This window comes from Sinocyclocheilus rhinocerous, unplaced genomic scaffold (genome assembly GCF_001515625.1).
Source record: "Sinocyclocheilus rhinocerous isolate Xijiao unplaced genomic scaffold, SAMN03320098_v1.1 scaffold2199, whole genome shotgun sequence".
Taxonomy (NCBI): domain Eukaryota; kingdom Metazoa; phylum Chordata; class Actinopteri; order Cypriniformes; family Cyprinidae; genus Sinocyclocheilus; species Sinocyclocheilus rhinocerous.
The window spans coordinates 1,076,526-1,093,110 of record NW_015659020.1 but is presented as its reverse complement, the minus strand read 5'-3'; the positions used below and the strand labels follow the sequence as shown (position 1 = coordinate 1,093,110).

Here is a 16,585-nt window from a genome sequence, read left to right as displayed (position 1 = left end):
TTTAGTTTTGTTTGTTTTTTGTTTTATTTAAACTTTGAACTGTTTGAACACTGTATAAATACTTTTTGTTTGGTTTTTAATTTCTGTTTCATTTTGTTTTGTTTGTTTTGTTTAAACTTTGAACTGTTTGAACACTGTATAAATACTTTTTATTTTTTGTTTTGTTTTCAATTTGAATGGGCTTGATGCTCTTAGATGTGTTGAGACACAAGTTGACATTGTTTATATTGTGTTGGGTAACCCAGCTGTGATGAACCAGTTTAACCTTTTGGCCTCCTCTCACCCTGCAGAGCCTCCACGAGTGAACATGCCCACTGTGGTAAGAGGCTTCTACATGCAGCCTGCTACGATTGACTGCTCTGTGGAGAGTGACCTGCCCTATAGGCTGAGATTCACCAAAGGTGGAAGCACAATAGGAGAGGAAAGAACCTATGAGTGAGGCTCTCCTCAGATCTTACCTTTTTATATGGTCCTCTTTCTCTTCTATGTCTGTTTCTGTTTCTTTTGTATCTCACACGCCACACAAATTCAATACAATTTGATTTGTTATTAGTTTTTTTGATGAATGTTTTTATATTTTGGGTACTATTAGATATTCTTGATAATCAAAATTAAAAGTAGCTGTCTATACCCCTCTTTTCAGATCTTTTGTTTTATAAGAAAAAAGTTTTCAGACCCAATGTTGTACCATATTGTAGAAAGTGGAATTTTTTCTTCCACCTTCCATTCTATATATTTCTTCCTCTCTCCCCTTTGTCTTTCTCGCATATATCCTTCTTCTTCTTCATATCTCTCTAAACCCAAACATGTACAAACACTTTTGCAGGCATTCTCTCTGGTGATATGGCCCTAAGTAAACATAATGGAGCAGATGTTAAAGCGAACATCTGCTGGACAATTTCTTGCTCCGTTTGATACCGCTTGCTGACACAGGGCATTCATTTACAGTCGAAATTCAAACCTAACCCAACAAGGATTTGTTAGCTTTCACTGACATATCACTCTTGGAATGAATATGAACAGTCGGGGTTGTGTGCACTGCACAAAAAGAAAGTCATCATGAAAAATGAAAGAAAACGTTAATTTTTTTTCTATAAAGGGCACTCTGTTTTGAATTACTTTTTGAACATGAAATAATGTTGACTGATACTGAAAGGTATTCTGTGCAAGCTAGTTGTTAGTGACATCAGACTGTCTTTTTCCTTTCACCTGCTGCCTTCTCTGTGTGCTTGAATAAGTTTGTATCATTTGTAATCTGTAACGCTATATTTTCAGTCTAATTCTTTCCATTCTTGACCTCATTCTTGTGCGCAAGTGAATTTCTGTGCAGGTTAAATGCATGTTTGTGATCAAAGGCTGCACTTTTGGACTCATCACTTAAACCTGCTAATTTTTTGTAATTGAAGGTCTTCAGTTAAAGCATCATGGGGAATTCCCCATGCCTCAGGCAGTGATGAAGGAGCATATGAATGTGTGGCCCAGAGTACTGCAGGCATGGGACGAGCTCTCACGCAACTCACTGTCAGAGGTACTGCATGGATACACACATTTTACGTACTTTTTTCCATACTCAATACAGTCTTGCATTCACACGCACATTTTCAGTTTTGGACCATTGTACACCTCTAGATTTTTGTAACTTTACGAGCACAGTGTCTTTGCAGCACAGTCGCCACGCTGTAAACAAATCCTTATTTTTATATAATTATTTGTTTTCCAGTAAAAATATCTAAACGTCCTTAAACCAAGACACATACATTTCAGAATCAACGTTTTTTTAAGATAATAAAACTTTTTGTTTATATATATATATATATATATATACACTGAACAAAAATTTACAAATTAAGCACTGTATGAATATATATATATATATATATATACTGTATACTAGTGTTGGGCAGCGATTAATCACGATTAATCACATTGTTATGCACAAAATTCAATAATGAATTCAAAAGTAGTGTATTGTGTAATTTTTTCATTTAAAAGTACTGATATATGAACAAAAGTGCAATAACATTTGGTTTGCAAACATTTTAAACAAATAAGGTGCTTTTTTACTGCAGTATTCCTTTTACATAGTAGCAGTTAAAGTATTTCTTGTAAATCTCAACTTATAACATTAATGTAATCAAATTAAATATAAAACCAAAGCTATTTGCCACTGCCAGGGCATTAACGTTTTTATAGAAAATATTTTATAGTTTGTTATAGAAAAACAAGTTTTGCTCAGAGTCCAGAGCCTTGATCATAACATTATAAGAGGCACCTTCCGAGTAGAGACCTGCACTCTCTAACAATCTCAGGACCCAACGCAACAGAGTGCGGCGCGGTACAACACTTGATGGGCGAGTGCGGGTGCGGGCGGGTAGAGACTCGGGTGTGCGGGATGCGGCAGAAGGGTGTACTCTCACTTAGGCAATCTTAACCGTGCCCGAGTGCGTTTGACACCCAAAGCCCGGTTCGTTTGACTAGTGTGATCGCGAAGCACGGTTCGTTTAGCCGTCCCTGGCTTGGTTGGAAGAGGTGGGCCAGAGCGCAGTACGCATGTAGTGTGAGCGCTATAACTTCTGATACGTACAGCATGATTGCGTATATATATATTGTGAGAGGGCCGTGAGTTACCGCGTCCCAAATGACTCAAAACAATAAACCAAGTTAACAAAACGATGCACTCCATTGTGCTGAGCAAGAGCACTTCTCTGCTGTCTTCAAGTGCTATCGGAAATTTCCTGTTTCCCACTTATGAAGTCGTGATTTCGAGCACGTTGCATTCTTTTCTATTAAAAATAACAGTGAACAGTGGTTTGTGAATGTTGATGCTTAGCCTAAATAATTTTATCGGGAGCGTTCATGTGAGTGCTGCTGCAGGCCCACTCCAAATGCTCTCATTGGTTGAGACGTGTGATGACACCCATCCCTAGGGATGGCTGACGCAAAACTATGGGATGATATTAGGCTCAAAATGATTAATAGCTGCACGCACAATTATCCATGTACTGCATAAATTTTATACATGTATCTTACTAACCACAAACAAAAACGTTTCAATTTGAGTCTGTGGAATTCAGGATTACAAATGCTTTTCAACCGGTGTCTGCAGAGTTAAGAATTACATTAATGCGCAGCATTTTGTTCAAATAGAGACATATTTGTTAATACAAATGGTATAGTTTGCATTAAAGTATCATGATTTTTGCATGTAGTGATTAAAATGTGCATTTGTGGATCAGGTGACACGCGTGATTGTTTCTTTTTGGTTTGGCTATTCTCCTCTACCGTAGAAATATAATAAAGGTGTTTTATTGAACTTGTTCTAACTTAACTTGTCTTAAGACACAGAATATCTTATATTAATTTTGCCAAACAAGAACTTCGTGATGGGATTTTTTTTTTTTTTTTTCTGTAATTCAACGGCACGTTGTCCGTTATTCCTTCCTTGTATTATTATTATTATTATTATTATTATTATAATTGTGCGTGCATCTATTAATCATTTTGAGTCTAATTTCATCCCATACGAAACTGACGTTTCGACACGGTGTCGAGATCCGCGCGCGCAGATGTTTCGAAACACTGCTCCGAAGTGTGATTCGAAACACCCATGTCACGTGACTAAGGCGAATCAAAGCATCGGGGCGTTTCACAAGTGTTTCGAGATCCGAATCTGATTTTGATCGACAGGGTCAGGAACGAACAAACCACACAATCGCACATCTGTCTTAACCTAACTCCCGCAAAGTATAAAAGTGGAGTTAATGCAGCAGAACAATTAATATATTTAAATAAAATTTTTATATGTAAAAAATGCCAGGCGTTGTGGCTTGATGTCTTTTATGAATGTAAATTTTTTCATGACCAAAATAACATATTTACAAAGAGTTCATTCAGTTGTCAGAGAGATACAACACATTACAAGAACAGAACAATAAAAACACAACTTTCAAATATTTATTATAATTATATACATGCTTCACCTGGGTTTCGAACCTAAAGTAGGTACGTTTACATGGACACTTTTTGCTTCCATCGGAATGAATTCATTCTGATTGACGAATCTGAACGTAGTGTTTACATGAACACTAAATAAAGTGATCGGGTTGATATGCGTGTTTATATGTCACAAGCTTCTGATCGGATTTAATCTTTTGACATGCGCACACTGCATGAATATATGGTTTTATAATGATGGGACACTCATTTATGACACTTTATTCACCAGGAAGAACAGCTCGTTCCACGTCATACGTCATTACGCTATTTCTACGTCACTGCGCATGCGCAGTAATTTCCAGTTTCGGTTTTCAATCCGATCAAGTGTTTACATGTCCTCTCGCTCGGATTACAAAAGGAATAAACCACCTCTTACAATCCGATTGAAATATTAGTCGGATCTGGCCAATTCTATCCGATTGACGTGTTTACATGTGACTTTTTTATTCTGATTGTGCTTCTAGTCCTATTACGATCGGATTAGTAGGGTCCATGTAAACGCAGCTAGTGACAGGTTCTGACAACATTCTAGTCGTGCACACTAACCACTCCCACAACCCACATGGCGGAATGACGAGCACAACATATATGTTATAATTCGTCAATTCGCTTAACTGATTCGTTTTCAATGCTGTTTCAGATTAGTACTTGAAAATGGCCACTAGGTGTAACCTAGATACGGGTGTCGAATTGTTTCGAAGCCTCGCACATTTGCTTCGACTGTATCAGTGTTTCGTGAAGCCTCTGGCCACCACTACCCATCCCAAGCCAGTACTGATTAACATCCCACCCCTCCTGTGACCCATGGTTGTGAGCATCTGACTTTCAAAATTATAATAATAAAAATAATAAACTGTGTTAATGCGCGATAAAATAATTATCGGCAAAATATATTAAATACATATGTTAAATATTAAATATATTAAATAAATATGAATATGAAATCATAAAATAACTGAATATGTAGGCGTTTGCAACCAGAGTAGAATTTAGAGTATATACTAGTGCATTTGTTGTTTTGTGCACTTTTTGTATATGATCAAGAAAAGCAATTTACATTGACCTATCCAGGAAAAAAATAAAACATAATGTTCACTGAAACCGTGTAATTTTTTTTTTCCTGGCTAGGTTAATGTGAAATTTAGTTAATGTAAAAATATTACTTGCTGGTTCAGCTAATATTTTCTGCATACTGCCTTCTGTTGTTGCGGAGAATAGTTCAGCATGGAACATATCAAGTATAAATGCCTCTTGAGTGTCGTGAACTGCGCACACAATGTGCAGAGGGTCATGTGAAAATATAAACAAGGCTTCAGCTTGCTAAGGCGGGTGTAATCTCCAGAATTAAAGGAAACTCTAAATGAGAAAAGCTTTTTGCAATGGAATTGTAAGTCACAGCCAAAAGTCTTGTATTTGACTGCTACGACAACATTAAACTGAAAGATTTGCTGCCTCACATACTGTAGTCTTTTTATAAGCATGTCATCATCATTTCTCTTAATGCAGAGCCCCCTCCTGTTCTGCATCCTCCCGTGAATGTGACGTCATTCCCGGGAACAGTGGCAGTGCTGTCCTGTCAGGTTCAAGGCTCTGTGCGGAACAACCTGACCTGGTATCGGACCGGCACCGCTTTATCATCCCGCTCAGGAAGGGTGAAAGTACTGGCCAATTCCTCTTTGGAGATCAGTTGGGTTCGCAGCCAGGACGCCGGACCCTACCAGTGCAGAGCCACAAATGCCCACGGAGAGAGCCAGGCTGTCGTATGGCTGGTGGTCCTAGGTATTCTGCAGCACCTGGTCAAACACTCAGCTCCTGCGGCCTCTCGAGGCCTACCGTCATGTGTTTTCCATTAAAACCCTCCAAACCACAGCGCAACTTCTACACAGCCAGCAAGATTGAGCCCTGCATGTTTCAAATAAGGAAGATTAATGTGATCTTAGATTGGCGGGTCCTTTTGGAGACAAATAGCCAAACAAATCGATAAAGTGTATCTCACTGTGAGCAACTTTCAACATGTGCAGTTAGACTTCCACCATTATTATGCTATTATAGTGTGTGGAGTTTTCATCATCCATTTTGCCATGCCTGCAGACTCAAAGGTTTTGTGCCAAGTAATGTGTAGGAATAGTTCACTAAAATTACTCACCCTCATGTCATTCCAAATATTTGTGCTGTTATTTTTCAAAACAACAAAAATAGTAAGTGCATGTGCAACAATCTATCTATACATCTATCGTTCTGTCGTTATTTTGTTCTATCTATCTATCTATCTATCTATCTATCTATCTGTCTATCTATCTCTGTCTGTCTGTCTGTCTGTCTGTCTGTCTGTCTTTCTATCGTTCTCTCTCTCTCTCTCTCTCTCTCTGTCCATCCAGAATGCAATTCAATTCCAGTTCAATTTCTGAATTTGACGGAACACATAATTGCAAACAGAATGCATTCTGTTTGGAATTCTTAATTCTGTCAAATTCAGGAATTAAATTGGAATTTTTAAGGCATTTCCGTTAAATTTTGAATGGTGCATAATCCTACTATGAAATGTTACAGTGTAAAAAATATCTATGTTTAGATTCTTTAACATTCTTATTTTATGTTCCATGGAAAAAAACATCCGCATATGGGTTTGGAACGACATGAGAGTGGGCAAATAAAGACAGACTGTTCATTTTTGGATAAACTGTCCCTGTAAGTATAGGATGATTCACAGTTTATTTCTGTTTCCTTTACAGAGGCCCCATCTGTGGTTGTCTCCCCTCAGACACAAAGCTTCTCTCTGGCTGCAGAGGTCCACATCTCCTGTTCGGCATCTGGTTCCCCTCCTCCAAAGGTTTTCTGGAGCCATGGCAACATCTTTCTGTCCAACCGCTATCGGTAGTCGACCAGCTCCCCCTCCCTTCTCTCACTATACATCTACACACATAATTTGAGATGGTTATTTTTATCTACTTTCCTAAAATGGATCATTTATAGTTTATTTCTGTTTGAATAAACTGTCCGCAAACCATTAATAGTCTGAGATTTGGTCAATACATCAGAATAAATCTGACATCGATGCTGTGATCATTTAGAAGTCAGTTTGATGGAAAGAAAACACTGTTCAGTTTGAAAAGCGCTCAACACAACTGTCTCTGTAATATAATCATTACATCAGCAGTCTTAGGATAATATAACCCTGGCTGTGCTTTCAGAACGAGCATCTCTGAGTCTGGCACACTGACGATCCGAGGAGCTGTCCCTGAGGATGCTGGGAACTATACGTGCCTGGCCACCAACGAGGCTGGCACTGCCTCTCAGTCTGTTAGCGTCAGTTATGCAGGTGGGCGCTGGAGTCAGTGGCTCTGTTGATGGAAATGCTTGTGCATAGTCAACCAGTCTTCTGTCATTTTGAGTTGTAGATTGAATATATAACTGACAATAATAACCTTTATAGTGACATGACAGCATGCATAAAAAATAAATGAGATTCCAGCTGCTGGCAGACCTATCAAATTCAAAATAACAAAATGTTATATAGCTGCTTCTATTAAACTGTTTGGCACTTGAAAATTTCTGTTGAATTTTGTCAAGCCTTGGAATGTTATACTTAATTCAGTGAGATGGTCTTCACTGCAGAACACAAGATCCAGGGGGCGAGGTTGGATCCAGATCCAACTCCTCCCACCTTACATATACCTAAACCTACCCGTCTCCACCCCCTGATCCCTAAACCCACCCATCTCCACCCCTAAACCTACCATCTCCACCCCCTAGATGTGGATCCAACCCCGCCCCCTGGTTCTTTGTTCTGCAGTGAGGGGCTACTGAATTCAGTTGGCATACTAAACTTAAAAAATTTTTTAAATGTTTTTGAAATAAGTCACCAAGACTGTATTTATTTGATCAAAAATACAGTAAAAACGTAGTAATAGATTCTAAAATGAAATATATTTCTGTGATGGCAAAATTGAATTTTAAAATGTAACAGTAATATTGTGAAATATTATTACAATTTAAAATAATAAAATAATAAAATTAATTTTATTTTAATATCTATATGTTTAATATTCCGTTCTTGTGTTGACAGTTTTCAGTGTCCCATGATCCCTCAGAAATCTTTCTAATATGCTGACTTGCTGCCCAAGAAACATTTCATGTTATTATCAATGTTAAAAATAGTTGTGTTGCTTGATAGTTTTGTGATAAATATTTTTTTTTCAGGATTTTTTTGACAAATAAAAAGCATTTATTTGAAATAGAAACATCTTATAACATTATAAAGGTCTTTACAGACACTTTTTTTTAAATGAATGCATCCTTATTGAATAAAAATATTAATTTCTTTTAAAAGAAAAGTTTGATGGATAAACCAGGAGTAATATCAGTTTTGATTTTTAAAATGTTTAACTTATTATTTTATTCCTCCCATATTATTCAAGTTTTAGACAATTTTTAACAAAATTAGATGAAGAATATGAAATGATTGGATATTACTTCAAATTTACAATGCAATGAGGTCATGTGAAAACAATATAAGATACTCAAATATTTATCGTAGAATAATGCATACTGTTACACTTACTATTTATAAGAAGTAGTTGGCAGTATACAGTGCATACTGTGCACTTTCAGTAAGTAGTAAGCTAATATTTAATTCTGAACATAACCAGATATTTACAAAGACAGATATTTGCATGATATTTAAACAATGCTAGTTTTAATTCCTTTCTCACTTGTTGTTTTCTCAGAGCCTCCGAGCATCTCTGTGGCACAGCAGGTGGTGATGGTCATTGCTGGTGAAGATGCCAGTCTGGAATGTCAGGCTTCTGGCACTCCTCCTCCATTAGTAAAATGGCAAAAAGGTAAATACTGTCCCTAAGCACAAGGCACCTCACCTCTTTTTACAGTTTTTATTAGTTTTTTGATGAAAATGTCTTTTATTGGTCATATTTATTTGCTCTAATTATTCTCTGACCAAACTGACATACAGTGCATTCAGAAAGTATTCAGACCCCCTTCACTTTTTTCAGTTTTGTTATGTTGCAGCTTGATACTACAATTGTTTAAATTCATTTTTTTCCTCATTAATCTACACTCTGTACCTCATAATGACAAAGTGAAAACAGAATTTTAGAAATGTCTGTAAATTGATTAAAAAGATAAAACTAAAATATATCATTTACATGTACATAAGTATTGAGACCCTTTGCAACAACACTTGAAATTTAGCTCAGGTGCCTCCCATTTCTCTTGATTATTGCTGAGATGTTTCTACACCTTGATTGGAGTCCACCTGTGGTAAATTAAATTGATTGGACATGATTTGGAAAGGCACACACCTCTCTATAAAAGGCCTCACAGCTGACAATGCATATCAGAGCAAAAACCAAGCCTTGAGGTCAAATGAACTGCCTGCAGAGCTCAGAGACAGGATTGTATCGAGGCACAGATCTGGGCAAGGCTACAAAACAAAAAAAATTCTGCTGCACTGAATGTTACCAAGAGCACAGTGGCTTCCATAAATCTCAGATGGAAGAAGTTTGCCACAACCAGGACTCTTCCAAGAGCTGGCCGCCCAGCCAAACTGAGCAATTAATGGAGAAGGGCCTTGTCTAGACTGGTGACCAAGAACCTGATGGTCACTCTAGTTGAGCTCCATGATCATATATGCAGATGGGAGAAACCTACAGAAGGACAAACATCACTGCAACATTCCACCGATCTGGGCTTTATGGTGGTGTGGCCAAACTAAATCCTCTCCTCCGTGAAGACGCATGAAAACACACTTGGAATTTGCAAAACGGCATCTAAAGGACTCTCGGACTGTGAGAAACTAGATTCTCTGGTCTGATGAACCTCAGTTCTACACATCATGTTTGAAGGAAACCAGCTCTGCTCATCACCTGCAGAGTATCATCCCAAAAGTAAAGTGTGCTTGTAGCAACCTCATGCTGTGGGGGTGTTTTTCAGCGGCAGGAACTGGGAGACTGGTCAGGGTTGATGGAAAGCTGAATGGAGCAAAGTATAGAGAGATCCTCAATGAAAACCTGTTCCACAGCGCTCAGGACCTCAGACTGGGCAGAAGGTTCACCTTCCAACATCCAATGACCCTAAGCACACAGCCAAGGCAACACAGGAGTGGCTTAGGGACAACTCTGTGAATGTCCTAGCGTGGCCCAGCCAGAGCCCTGACTTGAACCCTATCGAACATCTCTGGAGAGACCTGAAAATGGCTGTCCACCGATGGTCCCCATCCAATCTGACAGCGCTTGAGAGGATTTGCGAAGAAGAATTTCAGAAAATCCCCCAATCCAGGTGTGCAAAGCTTGTTGCTTCATACCCAAAAATACTCGAGGCTGTAATTTCTGCCAAAGGAGCTTCAACTAAGTACTGAGTATAATAGTTTAATAATACTTATGTCAATGTGATATTTCCGTTTCTTTTCTTTTTAATTTACAGACACTTCGAAAATTCTGTTTTCACTGTGTCATTATGAGGGACGGAGTGTAGATTAATGAGGGAAAAAAAGTTTTGTGCGGTTCGCTTTAACACTGCCATTTTGCAAGTGAACCAGAAATTCTAAACGTGTGCTAAGGTCATCCATTCTTTGGACCGAAATTCTCAAGCAGGGAAAAACAGGAAGTGCAAAAACAGGGTAATCATGGAGATGTGTCATAGTGCAATTTTTATTCTTTTACTGGTTTGGAACGCAATATGAAGAAACTTATGAGCATCATATGAGAATGTCAGATGATGTTGAAATTACGACTTGCCGAAAATAAAATCTATAGATCTAAAATACTTAAAGCACATCACAATGTTAGTTTAAACATTTATATCTATATAATCTAATAAATTATCTATATAAATGTGCGTTGTTAGGCGCATATCCAATCGTTTGTGCGGAGAGTGGAAGCTGAAGCGCGCTTCAGGACATCAGTGGAAACCAATTAAATACGCCGTCATTTTTGCTCATAAAGGTAAGAATAATACATCATTCGGCACTGTAAAGGATCTTTTTTTATTTGTGTGCACTCACAATATCAAAAACGTTGTGCTTTTGTAAAATAATAAAAAAACAAATTGGATGCGCTTGCCGTCTCGGGTCTTGAACAGGAGCGTTTCACAAAAATGAACCAAAACTCGGCTAATATTTTCCTTACAGACATGAATATATCTATAAAAAGCTTTAAATGACTACAAAACGAAATAATTCAAATCCAAAACAACTCTTATGTAATCCGTAAAGATGCATTTCTTTCTTCGAGGTCGGGTCATATTCACACCTTAAACGAACCGTACCAGAGTTCGTTTGGAAGCGGACCGAGACCACCTCTTCAGCTGGGTCTCGGTGCCGTTGTTTGGTACGCACCCGAGTGCGATTGCTGTATTCACACCTGCCAAAAAGGTCCGCACCAAGAGGGGAAACGAACTTGAGTTTGATTCAATCAAACCAAGCAAGACAGGTGTGAATACACCCTTAAACAATTGTAGAACCAGGCTGCAACATAACAAAATTGAAAAAAGTGAAGGGGGTCTGAATACTTTCTGAATGCACTGTATAATTTTAGTTGACAAAAATAACAATGTGCAAAATGACAAAAATGTGTCAAACAGACCAAACTTTAACCAAATCAAATGTATAAAAAATATATCAACATACAACATATGATAATATTTCTTCATGCTTTCGAGACCGTTATTAATTTTCTGGGTTTTATAAACTGTTTAGGATATTGCATTACTTGTAGTGGGTTGTTACAGCAACGGTGTATGTTTTCTTTGATTCTTGCACCATCCGTCTTCAGGGGATCTGGATCTGGGAACAGTTCCATTTGCGGAGCAGAATGTCCATCGTGGATCGCTGCGGCTCCGTGGGGTTCAGGAACTGGATTCTGGAGACTATACCTGTGTGGCCTCAAACGTTGCCGGGTCTGCCTCTGCTGTGGTCATACTACAGGTGGGAGGTGAGAACAAGACCTCAGCTGCATTACAAGCTGACACAATATAAATATTACTGTGCATTTTATACGGAACAGTTTCATTTTATGTGGGCTTTTATTTATTGAGCTCACTGTCGCAGTATTTCTATTGCTTTTCCAAAACTGAAGCATATGTAGTTCATAGCATGAATCAAAAACTTTGGACAGAACTATCTGATTTTAAGCAGAACACACCCATAAGCCCATGAGCTTCCAAACCGCAAGTGGAAATGTTCTTCCCGCTTTGTTGCAGAGTGTGAAATTTGGAGAGCAAAATTTGTTTTTTGGGAATGTGTCTTTAACGGGACTTTTAACAGCTCCTGACAGGATTCTCAGACTCCCAGTAGCTCATGGCCAGTTTACGAGCATGCTTGAATGATTCAGAACTGGATTATAACATTATATAGAACTTACATTAAAAGTGCCACTAGCATCTCTAAGCGTAATTACAGAAATAATGATTGTTATATATTACGACTTATTAATGTTCTAGTTCCCAGAATGCTTCCTCTTTCTGCCATTGGTCAATCAAACGGGTGTTCTTGCATCCAAACTCACACCATTGGCTGAGAAGATATCTATCTGGTCATAATATGCAAATAAACTGAGCAATGTGACTAAACTTTTTGAGAGAATCAACTTACAGATGTCTTTGTTTAGTTAGTTGTTTCTGCATATTAAACTGTGAAGGGAGAAAATATTTTTACATTGTAAAAAATGACAAACTTTTCGTCATAATTATTATCCTACATATAATGTGTGAGGGGGGGATAAAGGAAAAATATGTTGGAAATAAATTTTGTTCAGTTTAATATTGGTTGTAAAGCTGATTTTTCCCATCTATATATTTTCTACTTTGTTCTCAGATGTAATTCAGGAGTTTTCACACTTTCTTAATGCCAGGGACCCCAAAATACTATGATACCTTTGAGAGGGCCCTAAAAAATAAAAAATAAAGACCGCTGTACATAAAGATGAAATTTTTACTGTGTACAAAAAAACTCCAAAAAAAACACACACAATAAGCATGATGTTATTGACTTTGGCTTTGTTGGATTTTGTAAAATATGTAGTTGGTCTAAAGCCAAATCAAATTATTTAAATAGAAATGTTTTTTTTTTTTTACATTTTATTTTCACTTATTAACAGACAAAACACAGTAATATAATAATACTGATTATTAAACCAAAATAATAATAAAATCCAATAACAACAACAACACCACCACCAACAACAGTAATATTATTAATAATAATAATAATAATAATAATAGTGAGGAGAGGAAAAATAAAAATATTTAAATTGTAAAGGAGAGTTGAAGATTGATTATTTCTTTTCTTTTTTTTATTTATTTTACATGTTACAATATATTTTGTTCACTTTTTGCAAACAAAGTGTTTTTTTTTTTGGTTTTGTTTTTTTGCAGCTGCTCCTACGTTCTCCGAGTCTCCCGTGGACATAACAGCCGGTGTGGGTGATAACCTTACTCTACCATGCATCGCCCGTGGTTTCCCCACACCTTCTCTGACATGGAGACGCCAGGACGGACGTCCCATTTTTGGCAAGTCATCTGGCCACGTCGGCACCTCTCAACTGCCTTCTGGTGCCCTTCAGATCCAGAGTGAGTTTCTATATCTGTCTTTAAATAGATGTTTAGGGAGGTCGTCTGCTAGCACAATCCCTCCCAGATACTAAACGCGAGGATCTAACGGACATGATTCAACCACAAGAGGATAGTGAAGATGTTATTTTAGGTGTTGACATGCAGGGGAGGGTCTGAGACCAACTGCTGCGATAGAGGAAATAGAAGCAGTACAGCTGAGAGCTTCCTCTCTCAGAGAGTGGGCTGAGAGGAGGTCTCATCACCCCATCGCTCAGGGGGTTGGGTGGGGTAAAAGTCAAACCGCAGGCCTCTAGTGCCAACACCGGAGCTTCTGGCAGGACAGGGAGCTACATATTGACAAAGTAGAGCTCTAAATGTTTATAGGCTATAATGTTTTTATTGGACAGCCTCTATAGTATTAGCATTGAACAGCTCATCTGGTGTTGTGGATAACCTGGTTACTAAAAGCATTCTGAGCAAATGGTTCCTACCTTCCCTTTGAGAGAGAGAGAGAGAGAGAGAGAGTGTGTGTGTGTGTGTGTGTGTGTGTGTGTTTGTATAGGCCTACACTGCCAAAAGTTTGGAATAACTATGATTTATTTTTTAATGTTTTTGAAAGAAGTCTCTTATGCTCACCAGGGCTGCATTTATTAGATCAAAAACGCAGTAAAAATGGTAATATTGTAGAATATTATTACAATTTAAAATAACTGTTTTCTATTGAAATATTTTTTTCCAGTAATGCCAAGCTGAATTATCAACAGCCTTCAATCAGCAATCTTCAGTGTCACATGATCCTTCAGAAAGCATTCTTCTAATATGTGATTTGCTGCTGAAATATTATTAGTGCTCAGTTTTTAATAATAATAATAATAATAATAATAATAATAATAATAATAATAATAATAATAATTATTATTATTATTATCAATGTTGTTTTTGCTGCTTAATAATAGTAAAAACAGTGATTGATTTTTCAGGATTCTTTGATAAACAGCATTTATTTGAAATATATTTTATTTGTAATTTGTATATTTTTTGTAAGATTATATGTCTTTACTGTCACTTTTGATCATTTTAATGCATCCTTGCTGGATAACAACATTCATTAAAAATAATAATAAATTAATTAATCATACTGACCCCATACTTTTGAATGGTAGTGTATCACAGTTTTTCCATAAATATTGAGCAGCACAATTGCTTTCAACATTGATAATAAGAAATGTTTCTTGAGCAGCAAATCAGCACATTAGAATGATTTCTGAAGGATCAGGAGACACTGAAGACTGGAGTAACGATGCTGAAAATTCAGCTTTGTCATCACAGAAATAAATTACGTTTTAAAATATATTAAAATAGAAAACAGTTATTTAAAATTAATAAATTTTTACAATGTTACCATTTCTATTGTATTTGATCAAATAAATGCAGTCTTGGTGAGCATAAGAGACTCTCAAAAACAGCAAAAAGTCTTTATCATTCCAAACTTTGGGCCAGCAGTGTATCATTCCTACTCTCATAGCACTGCATGTACATATAACACTCCATACTTGCACACAAATGTATTGTGCAAATGTAACACTGATTTATACTATTTAAATCTATTTCAACAGCTACTAATGTGATTGCAAATGACTATTGTATGAATTTCACACATGCAGACCGTTGCACAACATTCATAACAGCTTCATTGTTTTAAATCAGATGAACAGTTGCATATAAAGTAGTGAGTGTGTAATGCTCTCAAACAAGAATGAATAGCCAGTAATGAAGTCAGAACTGTCATCACAATGGAATTAATAGCTGGGCTGTAAATACAAGAAAATCAGCATTGCTATAAATTCTCTTTCTCTTCCAAAAGCGCCAACAGCGCCAAGAACCGAATGCGTTTTTAACAAATGTAAAACTTTAATGGTTAATTATTTAGATCTGTAACAAACGTGCAGATGTGTGTCATTAAAAAGCATTCATCATAAAAGATGGCTTTAGATCCAAGAGATCATCTGTAGCATCTTTTTTTAAATTTTTTTTTATCAATGCATGAAGTAGAAAACTGTGGAGAAACAGGTTCATAAATTTGGAATGCACTGATATTAAAAACCAATGTCCAAACAATAAGGTCATAATTATTTTCAGGTTATTTAATATGCTAAAGATTACAGTTAAGTGTTAGTGTTATTGAGCTGTTAAATGTAATAATAATTTAATAACACCGTTACATGTAATCTTCAGAAAGTCTCAGATTCATCTTGGTTTAAGATTGATTTTTTTTTATTTTTTAATAAAATTAAATGTATTATGTTTTATTGTTATTGTTTATTGTTAGTAATGTGAATTGGTTAATTACATTTAAGTGAGTGTTAGATGATGACAAAGGTCATCTAAATGTAAAAAACATGAAAAAATGCAATAAAAATTGTTATATATATATATCTATCTATATAATATTAAGTAATATTATATTTAATAAAAATTCTTACAATTTATGATTGGATTTATTATTTATTAGTAATCAATTTATTATTGTTAGTAACATTAATTTGTATGTTAGTACAGCATTTATTTGGAAATGAGCATCCATAATTAAATGATCCAATACTGGCTGCTACATATTCATTGATATGTCAAGTATCTCTAATATCTGATTATAACTGATATAGTACTTATAGTAGTATAGATAAAGTAGTTAATTTATAGCAGTGATGCACAATATATATGACTCTAAAATAACAGACATTAGAAAAATATTGTAGGTTATTATTTGTGTGTATCGTTAAACTAGTCACATTCCTGACTGAATGTTCTGTATGTTGTTTTTATCCTGACTTTGATGCAAAGGTCAAGATGACACTTTATTAATGAAATAAAGCCGTTACCAAAAACAAAAAACACACAAACACATCCATATGTGAGCTAATTAGCGACCACACATCCATTTCACATTATTAACAGCAAACTATAATTAAGCTCAATGGTTTGTTAATGACTAAAGTATGAAATGACATGTTTATAAGAAAAAATT

At 36.4% G+C, this 16,585-nt stretch overlaps 1 protein-coding gene across 1 annotated transcript in view; it reads left to right on the top strand.

Moving 5' to 3' along the window:
- The window catches only part of hmcn2 (hemicentin 2), an 86,131-nt gene that overhangs the window by 14,538 nt on the left and 55,008 nt on the right, over window positions 1-16,585 (top strand). Inside the window, exons 9-16 of the mRNA XM_016531809.1 lie at window positions 291-435; window positions 1,407-1,528; window positions 5,503-5,775; window positions 6,729-6,870; window positions 7,188-7,315; window positions 8,724-8,837; window positions 11,784-11,942; window positions 13,384-13,578. Coding sequence (XP_016387295.1) covers window positions 291-435; window positions 1,407-1,528; window positions 5,503-5,775; window positions 6,729-6,870; window positions 7,188-7,315; window positions 8,724-8,837; window positions 11,784-11,942; window positions 13,384-13,578 — 1,278 coding nt within the window. The remainder of the gene's footprint in view (window positions 1-290; window positions 436-1,406; window positions 1,529-5,502; window positions 5,776-6,728; window positions 6,871-7,187; window positions 7,316-8,723; window positions 8,838-11,783; window positions 11,943-13,383; window positions 13,579-16,585) is intronic.